Raw genomic sequence first — 18,386 nt, 5'->3', positions numbered from 1 at the left:
AGCCCAAGCCAGCTGATTTGCATATTACTTTGCATTCATTTGCATGCCAGAAAAAGGGGCCCACATTTTTTAGTCGCGTCCTCTCCTCCATTTCCAGGGCCTCTGTTCACAGTATACCCTACTCTCATGCAAGGAGGGGGCCCTCAGTAGGCCCTGCTGGGGGCACTCAGAGAGACCAAGAGGTTGCAAATTTATGACGATGCCTACACATCAAGGCTGTTAAGGGACACCTTGGCAGCAGAAAGTGCCTCCTATGATCTAACTTCAATTCCCTTGCTCCTCTCCCGCTCGGTCTGTGCCCAGTCCTTCCCCAACGCTTGCACTTCATGCTTAGGCCACTTTGCACTCCTACAGTCCTCACACAAACAAAACCATGCTAGTGCTCACCCCAAGGCCTTTGCACATGGTGGTCCCTCCTCCTAGAGCTGTCCCTCAATTCCGCCTGGAGAAGCGACTCTTCCTTCTGAGGCCAGCCCCAAGGCCCCTCCTCTTAAATGTCTTTCTCTGACCCTGGCAGAGACAGGAAAGGCTTCCCTCCACGTGCTCATTGGCTCTGTCCGTCTCCCCGCAGGGCTGCCATGTTCGGTTGGGCACAACCCAGTGAATGGCAGCTGAGTGCAGGAAGGAAGGAACGCATCCTGACCCTACCCCTGCCTCTGAGCCCCTCCAGTCCCCTCTCCCTGGACGATGTCATTCACCTGCAGGAGGAGCAGGGATGGAGGGTGTCTCTGCCTCCAACTCCCCCTCCTGTCCTGGGAGACTTCCCTCTCAGGCCTAGCTCACTCTCTTGAAGCCAGGAGATTCCATAGCTGCTCCAGGAAGTTCTTCCTATTGTCTATCCTCACTCCCTTTGCAGGTTGCGCCTGCCTCTTTATCATTATTTTTGGAGTGTTTGCGGACTGTCCCATCTCAATTTTACCATCTGTAGGGGGAATAAAGGCTGCTCATCCCTCCCCACTCTTTGCCCAGGATGTGTTCAAACTATTATGCCCCAACCTGGCCCTGCTTAGGAGGAAGGCCAGTGACCCAGGATGGAAGGACAGAGAAATGACACAAGGCCAGGCTGGGTAGCTGGAGTAGCTGGGCCCTGCAGAGGAGCCCAGGGCAGATTTAACCCAAGAGAAGGGCTGCCTAAGAGGGAAGGGATGAGCATCCTGTCCCTGGGGGAATGTAAGCAGGGCTGGATAGATCTGTGGGCAAGCTGCAGAGAAGAGTGAAGCAACTGCTAGAAGGCAGCCCAGATGCTCTTCGTGTCCTCTCCTCCTCGGAGGCTGCATTGAGCCTGGGTGCCCAGCCCTGTGCTGTGAAGGACGAGGAGGTGGCTCCTGCCTTTGAGGAACTCCTTGGCTGGTTAGGTAAGGAGCTCACACACAGGAGATATCATAGGGGAAGGCTGAGTCTGACCCGCACTCTTGATCTTGTACCATCAGGGAGAAAGACGTCAGGGTGGGACATGGGGTCAGAGGGAGGGGGAACCAAGGAGGCCTTCCTACAGGAGGCTTCCTATTCAAAAGCCCTTCACCAGCTCCAGCTCCCTAATCCTATGAGGAAAAGTCCAAGCCCCTTAGCCTGGCACTTGAGACCCTATAGTATCTGGCCCCTTCTGCCTTCTCTTCCTCTTCTCAACACCCTTCTCCCTCCTGCCAACCCCAACTCTTTCTGCCCCTTGAACCCTTGAACATGCCACGCTTTCTCACATCTACCCACCTTTACACACTGCTCTCTCTGCACTGCCCTACCTGGGCAAGTCCTAGCCATCCTTCAAGATCCAGCTCTAACGTCTCTTCCCTCGGAGGCCCTGGCTTGGTGTGGGCTGCCACAGTCCCCAGAGCTCCCTCTGCACAGCACTGTTCACACTGTGGGGCTGTACGTTTGCACTTCTGCCTCCTTCATCAGACTGGGCACTCCCTGAGAGCAGGGTCTGGGTCAGCGTCCACTCTGTGTCCCCAGGGACCAGCCCAGTGGGCACCAAGCAGGCACTGGGGAGTCCTTGCTGAGTAAATGAATGAATAAAGGAATGGATGAATGCAGGAATGGAAGTGTGCAAGGTAGGCCTAAGCAGCAGAAGCCAGAGGAGTGCAGGTGTGAGCTGACAGCAGCACGGCTGAGGGTGAGACTCCCAGTCCATTAAGACTGAAGCAGGGTACTGCCGGGAGCTCTGCCTCCCCCATTTGGCTAGATCCCAGCCAAGCCATCAGTAGCCCCCGGGGACAGGAGGCTGGAGTGGGAAGCAGGAAGAGTGGCAGGAGCTGCTCAGTGGGTAGGGGGAGTGGGGGGTGCAGGGAGCATAAAGGCAGTTAACCCTCCCTGAGCCGGCCCAGCTCAGGCAGGCAAGAGGTCCCGTGCGGGACCTGGGGGAGGAGGAGACTGAGGCTCAGGGCTGATGAAGAGCTTCAGCCCCAATCTCGTAGCCAGAAGAGGGTGACAAAGCCCTAGGCTCAGTTTCCCTGTCTGGGAAGAGATGGCTCCATGATCTCCAGCCCTCTGCACCCTGGCTGGAAACCCCACAGGGGTCTCTCCACTACCTTACTTGCCTGAGCCTTCCAGGAGTTTCCTTCCCGACATCCTGACCCTCTGAGGTCCTCCCACCGCACCCCCCACCCAAGTCCAAGCCTGGGCCACCTCGATGCTCCCTTCCCATCCTCTTTGCCGAGCCCTCCAACCTCTCCCTTCAGAAAGCCCCTGGTCTCGTCTGCCCCTTGGCCCACTTGGCCCAGACCTTACTGATGCCCACATCAGCCTGGCCTCCACGCCCCCATCTCTCTCATCCAGTTCAACCTTGACAGTTCCACCTGAGGCAGCTTTGTAAAACCCATATCTGAGTATGTCCCTCCACTGCCTAAAACCTTCCTGGACTCCCCAGGGCCCTCAGGACAAAGCCCAAGAAGCCTGGAGTTCAGAGTCCTGCAGGATGTGGCTCCTGCCTACCCCTCCAGCCTCCTCACTCCTCCAGGCACATGCCTGATCCCAACCCAGGGCCTTTGCTTATGCTGCACCCACCCCACCCCCCACCTGTTAGCTCGATCCTGGTCTTTACTGCTTAATTATTCTCAAGCTATTTTATGTCTAGGAAGCTTAGGAGGCCCGAGAGGGCAGAGCCATTACTGCCTATTTCTTTTCTGCATCTCCCCACAGGGTGTAGAATGAAATGTCCTGGGCTCACAGAGGTGGTCACACATTCAGCCACCTCCACCCTGCCTCAGTGGGCCACAGTGTCCCAGCTGTGTCCTCAACCACAAGGGAAAGAAAACAGCCACCCACACACTTAGATGAATACACACATATAGACACACACACGCACACACCAGCATCAATACACACACTCACGTACACTAGCACCATGATCACACACCCACGCCAGAACACTTATGTTGACACAGACATCCACAACCACACCCACACATACAGCAACACTAACATTCACACACTAACAAATAAACACACCAAGACGAATGTACATGGAAACAAACATGCTCAATATTGAGTCCCTCTATTTTGCAAACACAGCACACATATTAACATGCATGTCAACATACACACTCAAACTAACACACATACACACTCCACACGCAGATGAACTCTCGCAGTCACACTGGGATGCTCACACACGCTGAACGATGGCTGCACACCCAGCCACCAACTGATCCCTCTACACCCCAGGTGTCCTCTTGCACCCTACACGCACTCACATACACATACCCTCACGCAGCCTGGTACAGACCTGCACCTCCACAGAATTGGAGACACCTGTCACTTGCCTGCCACCTCGGCAGCCCTCAGACAGTGGAGGGGCACTGCCACTGAACCCCCTCCACTCACCTGCACATGCATCCCCGTGCACGTGGGCACACGTGAGGCTGGCCTCATTCCAACCGGCTCCATGGTTCTCTCTGGGACAGGTGCTTTATGGTAAAGTTCCCTAAACCGGCGGCTCTGAATCCCAATCTCAATCCCATACAATCCCACAGAGGGCAGTCTCCCAGACCTCTTCGGCTCCAGGGCCACTCTTATTCATTCATATGCACGTTCCCTCTCTCTCTCTCTCTCTCACACACACACAGGGACACGCCCCGTGGTCCCAAACATCATCCCTATCCAGGGTCCTGAGTCAATCTAACAGCCCTCCTCAGAGCTCCTTGGAACGCTCCCACAGACCTCCCCCACCCCAGCCCCTGAAGGAATGATTCAGATTCATTACAAACCCCTCCCCCAGCTACCAGCCCCCTCTATGGGATCCCAGCCCCATCACCCGCTAGGTTGATGCTAGGCACCCCCACCCTACACAGAGGCCCCCCAGGCTACACTCCAGGCAACCAAGCGCCCAGGAGCAGGATCGATCCTCCCACGTGGCTCAGCTCCACACCAACCCCAGCTCCTTGGAGGGACTCCCAGGACCCTGTCCATGGCATGTCCTGCAGCTGCTCACCCGGACCCCAGCCCCTCGATAGTACTCACGGCTCAGCCGGTCGCGCTGCCGGGTACTGCTGGCTCCTGCAGAGGATGGAGTGGCCGCATGCCTGCCCCATCGCTCCTCATCGTCTGCCTCCCCAGCCAGACTAAGGTGGCACCTCGCCCTGTCCACCCTGCCTGGGGTTCCAGGCAGAGCGCCTGGCCCAGCAGGCACAGGGACCCAGAGCAGCAGCCTGCCCCCAACCCCCTACTCAGCCTGGACTTAACACCCCAATCCAGCCCTGCTACCCCAGCTGCTCCCGCCTCTCCCTCTCCGGCTGCCACTGCCTCTGCCGCTAGGCTGGCTCTGGGAGGAGGTTGGAGCAGGTCTGATAATGCAGAAGGGGGAGGGAGGAGGGAGGAGGAACAGAGAGGCCCAGACAGAGAGGGAGAGAGGGAGGGAGGGGTAGAGAGAGACTGGCTGGGAGAGAGGAAAAGACTCACACACAGAGGGAGAGACTGAGAGAGAAACAGACAGACAGGAAGGGAGAGAGAAACACATGAAGAAGGATAGGAGAGAGGGATCGGAGGCCCATAGAGATCAAGATGGAAACACCAAGAGATCAGAGAGGCATAGGGAAACACACACATACACAGAGGAACAAAGGAAAAAAAAGTGGAGACAAATGGAGACAGAGAGGAGTAGCTGATAGAGGAGCTAACAGAGAGGGTAATGTTCATGGGCTAGGATGGGATCTGCGGATGAGGGGCAGGTGGACGGGACCACAGCCCTCTGTGACCCCAAGAGAGAGTCCCTCAGGGCAGGGGGGACGCTCCTGTGCCCTCCTCAAGTATGGAAGGGCCAGGCCTCCAGGCAGAATTAGCTCCTCTGGGCTCCCTCACTAGGTTTGCATCATGTTCCCAACATGGAGTTGGGTAAACAGGAGGTTCAGGGGGCTTTTGCTGATGGTCTTTGGATTCAGAGCCTTGTCACAGTGTCCACCTCTTGGTGACTCTGTGTAGCTGGGACACTGTGGGAGCTGATGCTGGAGCACAGATTTCTACTAGGAGTTGTGGCCACACAGGCTGCAGCATACTCCACATGGCCTTCACTGTCCACAAGCTACAGACATGGGGGATGGCCTGCGGCACCTCTGCCCTGTCCCCAGAGGGCACTCCTCAGGAAGGAGCCTTAACCCAAAGGAATGGGGGCATACTAGGCAATGGGACAGGTAGGGAGTTGTCTCAGCAGAGCTCCTGTTGGATGTAGGAGAAAAAGCTCCACACTTTCAGGCAGAAGATGGAGGTTCAAGTCCGGGATCCGCCAGTAACATACTCATTCATTCATTCACAAACACCTACCGCTGGCCAACCTCGTCAGATATGACTCAGACTGCTCCTTGCCTTGGAGAAGCACTCAGGGAAGGGGTGGGACTTGCAGTGTGACAGAGGGAAGCACAAGGTCTGTAGTGCCCAGAGGGGGCCCTTGACCCAGTCAGAGGGTAGTGAGCATTTCCAGAAGAGAGGATATCAGCTGGGTCTTTAAAGGCAAGGAGGGGACCCCAGGAGAAGGGGGTGTATCCCAGGCTAGACGAGCTACATGTAACCCTGACCAGTAACCCCACCTCTCTGAGCTGTGGGGGGAATAACTCCTGCCACACACACCAGCTCCAGGCAGAAAGCCCTGAGACTGAGTGGAAATCTGACCCCTGCTGAGGGCATGGGGATGCAGTCGTTGGGGGGTGGACTGGAATGACCGAGCTGGTGCAGGAGGCCTGTCCGGGCTAAGGGCTACAGAAAGCAGTTGTCTCATGGCTTAGCAAGTCTCAGGAAAGAAAATAGGAGGGAGCCTTTCCTTCCCACTGTGGCCCAAGAAGGTAGAATTTTAGATCTCTGGAAGCTCTGGGCAAACTGTTTTCTCAGCCTGACCCATCCCTGGGACTTGCTGCTCCACGCCTGCCGGCTGGGAAGCCATTCTAGGAGCTCAGACAGCCCAGACCCTGGAGACCATGTCCAGTCTTGGCCTCTCACAGCTCCCCTTCATGCCCTGAGGAGCCTGGCAACAAGCAGCTGAGTCAGAGGAATCAAAAGATGGCACCTCCTGGGCGTGCCGAGAACAGGTGCGTGGAGGCCTCACCTGGCCCTCAACCTCCCTTCTGCCCTTCCACTCTGGAAGCCACGGTGGAGACTTCATCTTCAGAAGTCTCCTGGGAATATACTCAAGCAAGTCAGGTGGGAGGGAGGGTCTCCTCCCCATCACAATGCCACACCAGACTCCACAGTTGTCCCAGAAGTAAGAAGTCTACAGGTACCAGGTGCGAGATCCAGGATACTGGGTACTTCAGGACTTAGAGACAGGCAGGTGGAAGTTCAAATCCCAACGCTGCCATGTGTCCTGGGTAAGTTATCTAACCTCTCTGAACTTCCATTTAGTTTTCTCATCTGAAAGATGGGGTCACAAATTCCAAGCTCGAAGAGTTGTGAGGTTTGGGGAACGTCTGTGAAGTTCCCAATAAACAGCATGCTCCTCCCCTCCCCTCCCCTGAAGAGGTTGAATTGATGGGGCTGAGGGAGTAACAGCCCCAAATGTTGGGGTAGTGGCTCCTTTCGGGCAGTGCCGGGAGCGGGTAGGTGCAAAAAGGGAAGAGGGCCCGAGACTCTCCAAGCCTGCTCTTCCCTCCTCCACCTCGAACTGGCCTGCATGCAAGACCAGCCTGTGCAGAAACCAAAGGCCCCGAGCGATTAGGGCGAAGCCCCGCCCCGCCACAGGCCCCGCCCCCGAGCCCTCCCCCACCCGGACGCTCTCCAGGGTGCTGATCTGTGCGTGCCCTGGTCCACCTCCCCGCAGCCAGTCAGCAGACAGTTTTTTGCTAGCTGGGAGCCGGAGGGAGGTTAGATGCCCCTGGGAGGTGGGTGGCTGCCCAAAGCGATGGGAGGATGCAGCTTCTGGGATCCAGCCTCCGCCCTGCGCCCACCGCTTCGCGAGGACTGCAGGCCCCACAGGCTCCAGCTACCTCCTCGTGGCCAAAGAAGGAGGCTTCTTCTCAGCGTCCTCCCCCGCCGCCTCCTCCGAGGCTGTTTCCCTCCCACCTTCCAGACAGCCCCTCCTGTGGCTCATCCTATCTTCATTCCCTCAATATGGGTGTTCCACACAGGAGCACCGGGCCCTGTCTCTCCTCATTCTCCACCCGACCTCCATGGAGTATGCAGCCTTCCCCAAACAGACCAACAACTCCAAGTGCCCCCTGCCGCCTAAACCCCTCTCTGGAGCTCCGGATGTCCAGTCCAGGCTGCCTCCTGGACATCTCCCCTGGGGACATCCCATAGTCTCCTCGCACTCAAATATTCAACATCCATCACATCTTTTGTCTCTATCCAAGGCATCAGCACATTTTTAATTCCCAGTCTGGAAACTTCAAAGTCGCTTTGCCTCTTCCCTCTCCTCCACTCCCTGTGTCAAATCTGTATCGAAGAGCTGTCAACTCCCCCTCCGTAATTCTCTCACATCTGTCCACTCCCTCTGTCCCCCAAGCCCCAGATTTCATCCCCCTCCCCTGGTCATTCTCCAGCCCCCTAATCCAGTTCAACCTCTCTATTCCACCTCCACCCTGCACCTAGCACTAGCTTTCTAAGACATCTATCTGATCATGTAACTCCTCCTCAAAAGCCTCGCATCGCTCCCCAGTGCCCTCAGGATAAAGACCAAGCTCCTCAGCCCAGCAACTGAGGTCTCTTATGACCTGGCCCTGACTGACCTCTCCATCTTCTGCTTCAGATGGAACAGGGTCTGGCCCCTAAGCACATGCCAGTCCTTTCCTCAGTCTGTTTCCCCTCCCAGGCTGACTTCCTTCTCCTCTTCCTTTTGTCTGCCCATCCCCAATCCTGGCCCATCCGTCCTGGCCCAGTTCAGCACACACCCTGCCTCCACCCACAGAGAGGGTAGGCAGGAGGGGGTCACACTGGGTTCTGGGTTAAGCAACCTTTGGCGGCCTCTCCCTTCCCTAACTTGCCATCTGTCCCACTGCCTCATCCCCTTCCTCGGATTCATCCCATTTCTTCTACTGGATCGTGTTTTCCTCAAGGCCAGGCCGAAGTCCTATTCACCTCAGCCCATCCCCAGCCTTAGAGCAGCCTCACCAGGTACCAGTGAGAAATGTTGACAGAGGGGAGTGGGAAGGAAGGAGAGACAAGTGAGTGTGGAAATGAGACAACGCAGAGCCCAGTCCAAGATCACATGGGAGCAAGCCCTCGGTAAGAAGCCACAGGTGGATGTGGGGACACAGGTGGTAGTGGGGAGGGCCTCACACTGACCTGCTCTGTAGGGATCCACTCTCCCCCAGGGGCAGACTGAGGCTGTAGACTGTGAAATAGCTGCAGCTCTCCAAAGGAACGCTGGCAATTGGCGGAACATGGATTTCACGGAGGGTTGGTCTGAAAACCCCTGGGTGACTCCCTGTGGCTGGGGGCCAGGAGGGGCCCACGTCTGGGCCTTTGCAACAGGAGCTCGGGGGTGAGGGCACGGCAGGGGAGTGGGAAGCTCAGAGAGACAACTCGCAGTGGTTCTCCACCTCCTCCTGGGCCAGGAAGCTCCCATCTGTGGCTCCAAGGACAATGGCTGGAGGAGCATGATGTCCTTGGTAAGGGCCTGGCATAGTTCCCTGTGTTCTAAGCACAGACCCATCACACCATGGGGACAAGGCCTTTGCTGACAAAGGAATGAAAGGCCACCACAGCCTCCAGAACAGCTCTAAGGTGGGAGAGCTTCTTCAACATCTCAGGAAAGTGGCTTTGGGGATCCAGGACAGAGGGTTGAGGCATTGTGGGCCTGCTTCAGGTTCCAGGATCAGTCAGAGCTGCCCTATAAGGGAAGAGGCGACCCTACTTGGTGACAGTGAACTTCCCATTAATGCCGGACGGGGATGAAGTGGTGGAACAGACGGCAAGTTCTTGGAAGGGAGAGGCAGCCAGAGCTCAGCCCCTCAGCCCAGAATCCAGTGACCCTTCCTCCTGATACTGCCCCGTGGACGGGGTGGAGGTGCTGAACTGACCCAGGGAGGATGGGCAGATTTGGGCGGGCAGAGAAAAGCAAGAGGAGAAGGAACTCAACCAGACACTTGGAAGTGCCTTCTGCCTAAGGTCAAGGTCATCTCCAGGGATAAGAATCAAGCTGCATAAGATGCGAGAGCCAGTGGAGTCCAATCCCTCACTGTACAGATGGGGAAACTGAGGTCAGAGAGGGCCGAGACTGCCCAGGGCAAACAATGAGAAAAGGGCAAGGATGAGCCTGGGACCAGGGACTCCTGGCCGCTGCACACTCCCTTCCCCCACCCCAGTTTCTCCTATTAGTAATCTTTCACCTCTCTCTCCTCCTCCAGCCAGGGCAGAGGCCCGGGAGAGAAGGCTATGGTTAGAGCTTGGAAGGGATGAGGAATTTGCAGGGATGAGGCAAGGCAGACGTCGCCCCTATGGCTTCAGACTCTGGGGAAGGTTTTGCTCTCCCTGGGTCCCCAGCCCCCTCGCTACCACCACCCTCCAATCCAGCACACCAGGATCCTCCTTGCAGGAGGCCCTGAACCACCCACTCAGCCCTAATCTACCTCGTCCCCCTTAACTCCCTGCACCTGAGGGGGGGCAGGAGGGGGTGTGACTCAGTGGGATAAAGGCAGCTGCTATATTTGAATGATTACATAAACCAGGAGGAAGGCAGCTGCAACGTGACTCCATCAAGGTCGGGAGACAAGTTGAGGCTGGGCCCGGGAGGCAGGGTCTCCTCCCTCCATCCAGAGGCTCCAGCCTGGACTTAGACATGACCCTAAAAGGACCTGGGGCTTGGGAGCTGGTTTCTGCATTGCTGGACTGCAAGGGAGGTCTTCCCTAGGGCTAACCACACCAGGAAGCCTGTGTTCCCTCTCCATCTTCTTAGAAAAATAACCTCCTGGCTTCTAGACGCCCTAAGGCCAGACCTAGACTAAGTCCCAGATGAACTCTCTCCAGAAGGCAGGCAGAACTGAAAACACGGATTGTCACTAATTTAGAAAAGAGTGCCTGCTGGGGAGGGCACTGGGCATGAAGCCTTGGCTCACCCGCACCGTCTGGGAAGGATCTGTGTTCCCTCCCAGCCATGCCACTTATTAATCACCTGACATTAGCCTCAGTTTCTTCACCTATAAAATGGGAGCAGAAAGTATCTTCCTCATAGCTTTGTTCTAAGGATTAAATGAGATGACACGTGCAAAGCCTTAGCCCAGCAGGTGGTGAGTGCTTCATAAGGGGCTTCTCAGCACCATCATTTGCATCATTATTACTACTGCCCACATTAAGGACTGGCTAGAGACGTCCCAGGTGGCTGGATCCCAGCTTGGATTGACTCCTTTGCCCCAGTGACCACCAACCTGGGTGGAAGGTGGGAGACCAGAGAAGAGCACTGAGGTCTGAGAGTCAGCTCAGCCAGAATTGCTGTGTGCCCCTGGGCAAGCCCCTGCCCTCTCTGGTCCCCCGTCTATAAACGAAGCCTCAGGGTCCCCAGCTCTGGAGCTCATGTTTGCCAGAGGATTTCCCCCTACTGGGATTAGTGACTTGTGGCCTTGGGAACAGTGGTACAAGGAGAGCTGGTCAGGGTGGGGGTGTCCTGGGGGTGGTACGAGCTGGAGGCGGGTGTGGCAGCCAGTGCTGGGGACCAGCACTAGACCCACCTCCTCAGGGCCTCTTGGCAGCTCCTCCTGGGAGCTCTGGGGGCCCTCCTGGAGGAGGAAGGCTGTGCCCACCCAGGCTGTGTTGCCATGACGCTGGTCTCCATGGTGCCAGGCACGCAGCCCTCCCCTCACCCAGGAGGAGGAACTGAAAGTGACAGGAACTGAGGAGGCACAGGCCCTCGGGCCCTCTTGGCCTGTCCCTCTGTCTCCATCAGCTCCTGTGATGTCCCGTCGTGAGCCCCTCAGGAGGAAAGGCAGGGAGGAAGCACAGTTTCCACCTCAGTGGGTCAAAAGAGTGACAAAGAGAGGACTCAATGACTGAGGTGGAGGGAGAGACGTACAGGGGTGCAGAGAAGTGGAGAGAGGGAAGGGCTGGGAGGGCTGTGAAGAGAGCCGGAGGGGGCTCGAGGGGGAGATGGGGAAGGCGGGCGGTGGGGAAGCAGAGCAGCTACAGTCACGGAGGGGAAGTGCCTCGCAGGCTGACAAGTGGTGGGAGGCACCGTCCAGCCCCTCTCTTTGGTCTCAGTGTTTTGAGGTGGGTGGTGGTGGGAGGACAGAGTGGAGGAGGAGAAGCAGGAGGGAGGGGGGCAATTTTCCTAGAGAGCTTGACTGTGGAGGCGTCATACACGTGCCGTGCATGCGCACACGTGTGTGGGGGGGGGTGTGTGTGTCTGGAAGTGCAGGCTGAGGTGTGCAGGCATCACGTGTGTGCAGGGCATGAGTGTGTGTGTGTGTGGCATGCATGTGCCTGTGCCACTGTGTCTCCAGGGTGATAAATACAGCAGTTGGAGCTGTAACCAGGGCAGAGAAAGTACGGAAATTTCCACAGGCTGAAAATGGCATAGGAGAGGGGCACGCTAGGGCAGGACCAGAGAACCCTATCCCTGACAGCTCTTCCCTGAGCCAGTCCCTAGCTGGGTGCAAGTGACATGGGCGTGCACGTACACACACACACACACACACACCCCACCTAAGTGCACACAGTACAGTCAGATGGAAGTGCAATCCTGAAGAGCTTCCTGAAGGAAGAGTCATATTGGAGAAGAGGTTGGGAGGTTCTTACCAACCAGCTGAACTTATGCCAGCTGTACTTACGTGTCTATGAGACAGACAGACAGACATTGCCCAGATTAGGGTCTGGGTCACTGAGGTCACAGAGCTGACTATGGGAATAGGAACTATTCCTTTTCTGGTGGGGGAAGACCCAAGGAGCCCATTTAACTGGGATGTGATGATATTTAAGAGGCGGGGGGGGGGGGGGTAGAGGCAAAGACCCCAACACAAGGCGTGGAGGGCAGGCCCCACAGTGCCCGTGGGGCACTAAGCTCAAGCCACACCAGGTGCTCACTGCAGGGTCACAGTAGCTGGCCCAGGCTCATGCCCACCCCCCCACCCCCCCACCCCTCCTGGAGTCTCCCTCTCAGCCCACCTGCAGAAACACTGCTGGCCCTCTCAGCTCACCCCTCCCTCAGGTCTCCTGATCAGGAGCCCACCAGAAGGCTCCTCCTTCCCCCACACGCCTTGCACAGCTGCTCCCAGGGTCTTCAGTTGAGCTCTGCACACAGTGGACACTGAAGAAAGGCTTGTTGAATGAAAATATATTGGGCCTGGAAAGGACTCCGGATGCCATGATGTCTCCCCAGACCTATCTGGGAAGCGGAATATCAAGGGGCAGTGCTAGGTACTTCACCCTCATTAGCTCATTTAGTCCTCCCATTAGTAGGTACCAGGAACATCTCCAAAGTACAGAGGAGAACACCCAGGATCCGAGACCTCAGGAATTTAGCCAAAGCCACACAGCTTGTAGATGGGAGTGGTGGCATCTGTCCAGCTGGGATCCAGACTAGTGCTTTTCCAAAACAGCCAGCTGTGGGCAGGGGGCTTGGAGGCCACCAGAGCAGGGGCTAGGAGAGAAGGTCCAGCTCCAGGCCCCCTCCAATCAGCTCAGGAGGAAGCGGGGAGGCAGGGCCCGTCTTCCCCTCCCCCACCCCATCGATTTCCTGTGGAGCCCAAGGGTCTCCTGAGGCCCAGGGGCCCTCCGTGGCTGCTGGACGCCTTGCAGGGAGGGCAGGTTGAGCAGGAAGGAGGCGAAGAGAGAGAGACAGACATCCCACCCCCTCCTCCCAGCCCCCACTCCCAGCCCAGCCCCTCCCCCACTCTCCCCCCTCAGCCTCCTCTCCATCAGCAACATCCTCATTCCCCAGACTCTGACTTGCCACAGCCTCCTCTCCAGGGCTCCCTGTGGTCCCTGAGATTAGGCCTGGACTTGGGTTGACCCTCAAAGCCCTGTCCTCCACCCCCAATACTTCGACTCGTCCCCACCATGTGTACCTGCCAAGGTTCCAGTCTCCAGGGTCAGCTTGGGGGCACCTCCTCCTCTGGAAGCCCACTCCCTCCCCAAGAGCTGCTCCTCACCCCTCAGCAGGTCCAGCTCTAGGCTCCTCACCCATCCCCCCCACCCCAACCTCAAATAATCTGTGATCAAACGACCAAGGGTACCAAGAGGCCCCATTTCTAGGAATCCTTGTGACACAGACCAGCAGAGCCTCCTGCCCTAATCCAGCCGACACTGTTGTCATTGCTGTAATTCATTAAGGTTGTGCTCTGAAGGCTCCTGTTGGGATGTCATCTCCAATCCCAAGGGAAAGCATTTGAAGGTACCATTAACTCCTGACAGTTCATATCTCCTTCCCCAGGGGACAAATGGGGCCACTTAGAAGAGAGCAGAGTTGGAACCAGGAAGGGAGTGGAGGAGGGAGTCTCCACAGTGAGGCAGTGGAAATGGACCTCAGCCCTGAATCAGGAGAGCTGTGTGACCCTGAGCAAGTCACCTCCCTTCTCTGGGCTTGGTTTTCTTCCTCTCTAGGAGGAGACAGGGCGTAGAGTACTGGTGCTGACCCATAGTAAAGGGTTGCTCTCTCTTCCTCCTGGCTCCTGTAGCCCAGCTGCCCAAAGCGCATTCCTCCACTGTGCTGCCTTCCAGAATATCACCAGCCTGGGGGGCACAGGCAGGGACAGGTCCCACCCCACACTTCAACAGAACAAGGCCTGGGCCAGGACGGCCACACCGGGGCCCTCCACAACCTATTATGAGACCAGCAAAGTTAAGCTGTCTGTGGCTGCCCCCTGGTGGCCCAATGCAGTCACTGCAGCCAGTCCCTGAGCAGAGGCAGTAACATGGGCAGCTTAGCAGGGAGGGAGCTCCAGTCTCACCCACGCTCTTTCTGGGCCTCAGGGCTAGCTGGTCAGTCCAAGGTCAGGTCCAGGGAAGAATTCTAGACCCTGACCCTTTGGACAAGGGTCTTGTCCTGGCTGCAGGTGCATGGTCAGCCTGGCCTGGAGCAGCCCACCTAGGGCAGGATAAGAGTGGGAGACTCAAGGAGCTTAGCTGCAGTGAAACAGGCCACAGAACCAATTCCAACCTGGCATCTACCTCCCTTCCTGAAACACAGGAACAAGGAACCTGGAGTCCAGGTCCCCAAGACCCCCATCCACACCCAGGCCTCCCCCCTGAGCCGGATCACATGAGTCAGAGGTCACGTGACCCACCCTCCCCCTCCTTTGCCCAGCCCCACTGGCGGAGGCTGAGGCTGAGAGGTCAGCCTGTCTGCCCGCTGGGCCCCTGAAGAGAGGACAGTAATGAGGCTCTAGGCAGAGGCGGGAATGTGGTGTCTGGCACTCTCCCAGGGAGTCCCAAATCCTTCTCGGAACAGCTCATTATCTCCCCAACTTGCCAGGGCTTTCTCTTCTTGGAGGAGATGGCCAGGCAGTGCCCAGTGAGGCCGCCTCTGGAGGGGTGTGCACAGGAGCCAAGGGGAACCTGGGGCCCTTCCTCCTAACTGAATAAAGCTCCTGTGACTCTGACCTTGTGCCTCCAGAAGGGCTGATGAGGGGCTGCCCCAAGTCACTCACATGCCACACCCAGGCCCCGGGTCAGACTGCAGCAGGGAGAGGGGCTCCGTCCAGCTGGGGTCTGTCCTGGCTGGGATCAGGACCAGCATTCCCCACCCTGGCTGCACAGGAGCTCAGTGGAGACGGTGTGGAGCGAGGCCGGAGCTCAGCCTGGGACAGGGGAGAGTGTCTGAATGGCTCAGGCCTGGAGAGAGCAGAGCCCAAGTCCCAGCTTCAGGGCACTAGGCACTCACCACTGGGTCTCCTGACCTCCTGTCCCCTGCTATCCCGGGACACCGAAAATCCCTAACCAGTCACAGGCCTCAGTACCACAGGATAAAATATACAGATATATTTATATTATCAAAAGGTCCCCAAAGTGGGGAAGGGGCACTGGGTGGCCTGGGCCCCCCCAGTCAGCCCAGACAGAAGAGGGGCTGACGTCCCCCAAGTCCAGTTCTTGGCCCTGTAGAAACCGACCCAAGAGCTCCCTCCCCACTGCAGCTGAGTGTTCCTTTACAGCATCTGCCTTTTGCCGTTCTGGAGTTTGTGGCAGGGGGGTGGGCTCCCTTCCAGCGGGGGCCCAGGGCCTCGAGCCTCTGTGAGGATGACGGTCCTCCAGAATTCCTGATTAATGCCCATCTCTCCAACCCCTCAAACTCAGGGTAGGTGACCCTGGGGGGGCACAGGCCAGGCCAGGAGGACCGAGCTCCTGAACAGACCAGGTGGGGGGTTCCTCCTCAGGCAGACTCCGCTGCCCCCCATGCCCCAACCAGGGAACCCCGTACTGCAGTCAGGATGTGGGATGTGGGGGTGCGGCTTCCTCATGCGCCTCCTGTGGGCTCACACCAGGCACGCAGGGCATGAGGGTGTCTGAACAGGAAGGCTTCATGGCGGCAGAGTCCCAGAGCCTGGGGCTGGCTCCTGCGCTCAGACGTTTCGGAGGAGCTGTGGGAAGGCACAGAAGCCCAGATTCTATCAGCACTTTGTGAAGGCTCGCAGGGGCCAGGGGCCAGGCAGAGAGGGGGCTCCCGCGAACTGTGTGAACCAAAGGGGCCTGTCAGGACTCCTACTGAAGATGGAGGGATGGGCCATGGGGCACTCAGAGAAGCTGAGTAGAGAGGTGAGTCAGGTGGAAAGCCAGCTCCAGCCATGTCCCCAGCCCCTTGCCCATAGGGATGGAGGGCCACTCACAGAAAGGGGGTCCGAAGCAAAGGCAGCCACACTCCGGCGCATTTCGTTCTCATTGCCGCGCAGGGGAATCAGCGATATGCTGCCCAGCCGCACCTCAGGCACCACCCGGGACACACGTGAGGGCTCCGAGGGCCACACCAGGCCATCGTGCTAGGGAGCAGGGGAGAGGAGGGGCGCTGGGGCCTGGGCTCAGCTTCGACTCGCTCAGACACTCAGCTCTGGGTCCACCCACCCTTTCCAGGAATGTCTCCAGCTCTGATCTGAGGTGACACCCTCAGCTTTGATCCCAGTCGACATGAGAAGCAGCTGCTGTTAGGAGAACATGACTGTATCCCTGGCAAAACACAGCCAGTTATGTTACTTAACAACTCTCATCTCCGGTCCACAAACAGACCGCTTCAAGAATGCAGCACCAAGGAAACAGTCCTGGAGAAACACGTCTGCCTCCTTCCACCAGGAGCCAAGAAAACTACAGAATCCACCCTGTTTCCCTTTAGACCTTGACTACCAGGAAGCTCGGGGCTAAAAGAACTCAGCCCAGAACCCTGGTACAGTTTTGTGTCCCTTCTCCCTAAACAATTCTGAGCTCTCATTTAAAAACCTTTTTTAAAGTCCAACCACCCCTCTGGCCCTGCTCTGGCTCGAAGTCCTCCCCAGCCTGTCCCGCCTAGCCCACTGCAGCAGCCACCGCACAGGCCTCCTCACTGCCAGGCTCGGCCCTTCAGTCCATCCTCCTTGGCATGCTGCCCCCAAATGAGCCTTCTCAGACTCAAACCTGCATGCCACTCTTTCTTGCTTAAAACCCTCCTTTAAAACTGCCGACTAGGTCAAGTTCAGCTTCCTTGGCACGGCCTTCAAGGCTCCTGGAGATTTTGCTCCTGAGCCCCTTCCAGTGCCAAATTCTGGCACTCCTGGCCTCTCCCTTCACACCCTATTGGACAATCTGTAGTTTTCTTGTCATGCCTTTGCATAAACTATTCCCTCTGCCTAGAAGCTGTCCCCCCACTCCCCTTTCTGTTTGGTCCCCAAAGACAGCTCCCAGGACACCCTCTCCCTGCTGCTGTCCCCACCCTCCCCACCAGCTCCATGAGGCAGGGTCCCTAGCTTCCCTTAGTCACCACAGCACTGACCACCCGGGGATGAACAGGCACTCTGGGACTGTTTTCCTCTCCACAGGGGAGCGCCCAAGGGCAGGGCCCTGGGCCCACTGTGTATAGCGTGCCTGGCTCAGGGCTGGACCAGAGTGGGCACTAGGAAGGATTTACTGAGTAAACGAGCAAACAAATTTAAAGCAACTCAAAATCTTGAAGTAACTGGTGGCCTGAAGAATAAAGAAGCAAACACAGCTGTTTTCCATGATGGAGCCTCCCGGGATCCCATGCCACCCCACCCCATCCCTGCCCAGGGTACCTGCACAAAGAGGAAGGTGGCAAACCACTCCCGGAGCTCCATCTGCGTCTCACAGCAGAGGTACCTGCAGGGTAGGACACAGGTCTGGACGCTGCCAAAGGCCCAGTTGAGCGGGGTCATCCTGCCCGTCTCCCCCGCCCAGGGTTTCGGGGTGGGGCACAGATCTGGAAGGTAGGGGGACCCAATCAAGGGGGACATGCTACCATCTCTCCTCAGCCTGGGCCCTCGCTCACCACTGCTGCTTCTCGTGTTTCTCTGTCTCGTGCACCACCGTGAAGCCCCAGCTGCAGAGGAGGAGCGGGTGGGATCACTTGACAGCCCACAGAGGCCTCACAGCCCAGGTGCCCAGGACAGAGCCCAGAAGCCCAGGCCAGAGCCAGGGGCAGAGTTCAGAGCCTTCTCACAGGTACAGCACAACCTGGCCACTGCCTCTTCCCCTCACAGCCCCCACCAACCTCCCAGGCCCTCGGCTCCCCCGCCCCCAACCCCAGGCCAGCCCGAGTCCCCAAGAGACACAAGAGGCACATCCCCAAGAGGCACAGCCAGGGGATGAGAGGGGACAGTCAGGAAACCAAGTCTAGTGACTGCAATTATTAACAATAACAGTGGCTATGCATCACTTTTCAACTTTTAAAACACACAACCACGCTTTGAAACAGGTGTACCATTACTTTCCCCACTTGACAGACGTGGAAGGGAGGCACAGAAAGGTCCCAGAGTGAGTCAGGGACAGGATGTCAATCCAGGCCAGTGGTCCTCCAACAGGGACTCGGGGCTCCCTGGTCGGCTTGTTGGGGCACAGACCCCTGG

At 57.5% G+C, this 18,386-nt stretch overlaps 2 protein-coding genes across 15 annotated transcripts in view; both read right to left on the bottom strand.

Annotated features, from left to right (window-relative positions):
- PDE2A (phosphodiesterase 2A) overlaps window positions 1–4,925 on the bottom strand; it is a 90,243-nt gene extending 85,318 nt beyond the window's left edge. The window contains exon 1 of one of the 2 annotated variants that reach the window (XM_014741834.3): window positions 4,456–4,925. Coding sequence is in view for 1 of the 2 variants with exons in the window: in XM_001499060.7 (XP_001499110.1) it covers window positions 4,456–4,526 (71 nt within the window). In the remaining variant the exon portion in view is untranslated. The remainder of the gene's footprint in view (window positions 1–4,455) is intronic. The other variant, XM_001499060.7, reaches the window with a different exon arrangement.
- A 10,384-nt stretch (window positions 4,926–15,309) lies between these two features.
- The window catches only part of ARAP1 (ArfGAP with RhoGAP domain, ankyrin repeat and PH domain 1), a 62,572-nt gene continuing 59,495 nt past the window's right edge, over window positions 15,310–18,386 (bottom strand). For all 13 annotated transcript variants that reach the window (XM_023645803.2, XM_023645801.2, XM_023645802.2 and 10 more), the window contains 4 exons: window positions 17,810–17,860; window positions 17,577–17,640; window positions 16,167–16,316; window positions 15,310–15,920 (listed from right to left, as the gene is read on the bottom strand). In XM_023645803.2, the coding sequence (XP_023501571.1) occupies window positions 15,903–15,920; window positions 16,167–16,316; window positions 17,577–17,640; window positions 17,810–17,860 (283 nt within the window). In that variant the 3' untranslated portion in view covers window positions 15,310–15,902. The remainder of the gene's footprint in view (window positions 15,921–16,166; window positions 16,317–17,576; window positions 17,641–17,809; window positions 17,861–18,386) is intronic.

Source organism: Equus caballus, chromosome 7, assembly GCF_041296265.1.
Source record: "Equus caballus isolate H_3958 breed thoroughbred chromosome 7, TB-T2T, whole genome shotgun sequence".
NCBI classification, from domain to species: Eukaryota; Metazoa; Chordata; class Mammalia; order Perissodactyla; family Equidae; genus Equus; species Equus caballus.
Note: the sequence above shows the minus strand (reverse complement) of the source record. Positions and strands in the feature narration are given on the sequence as shown.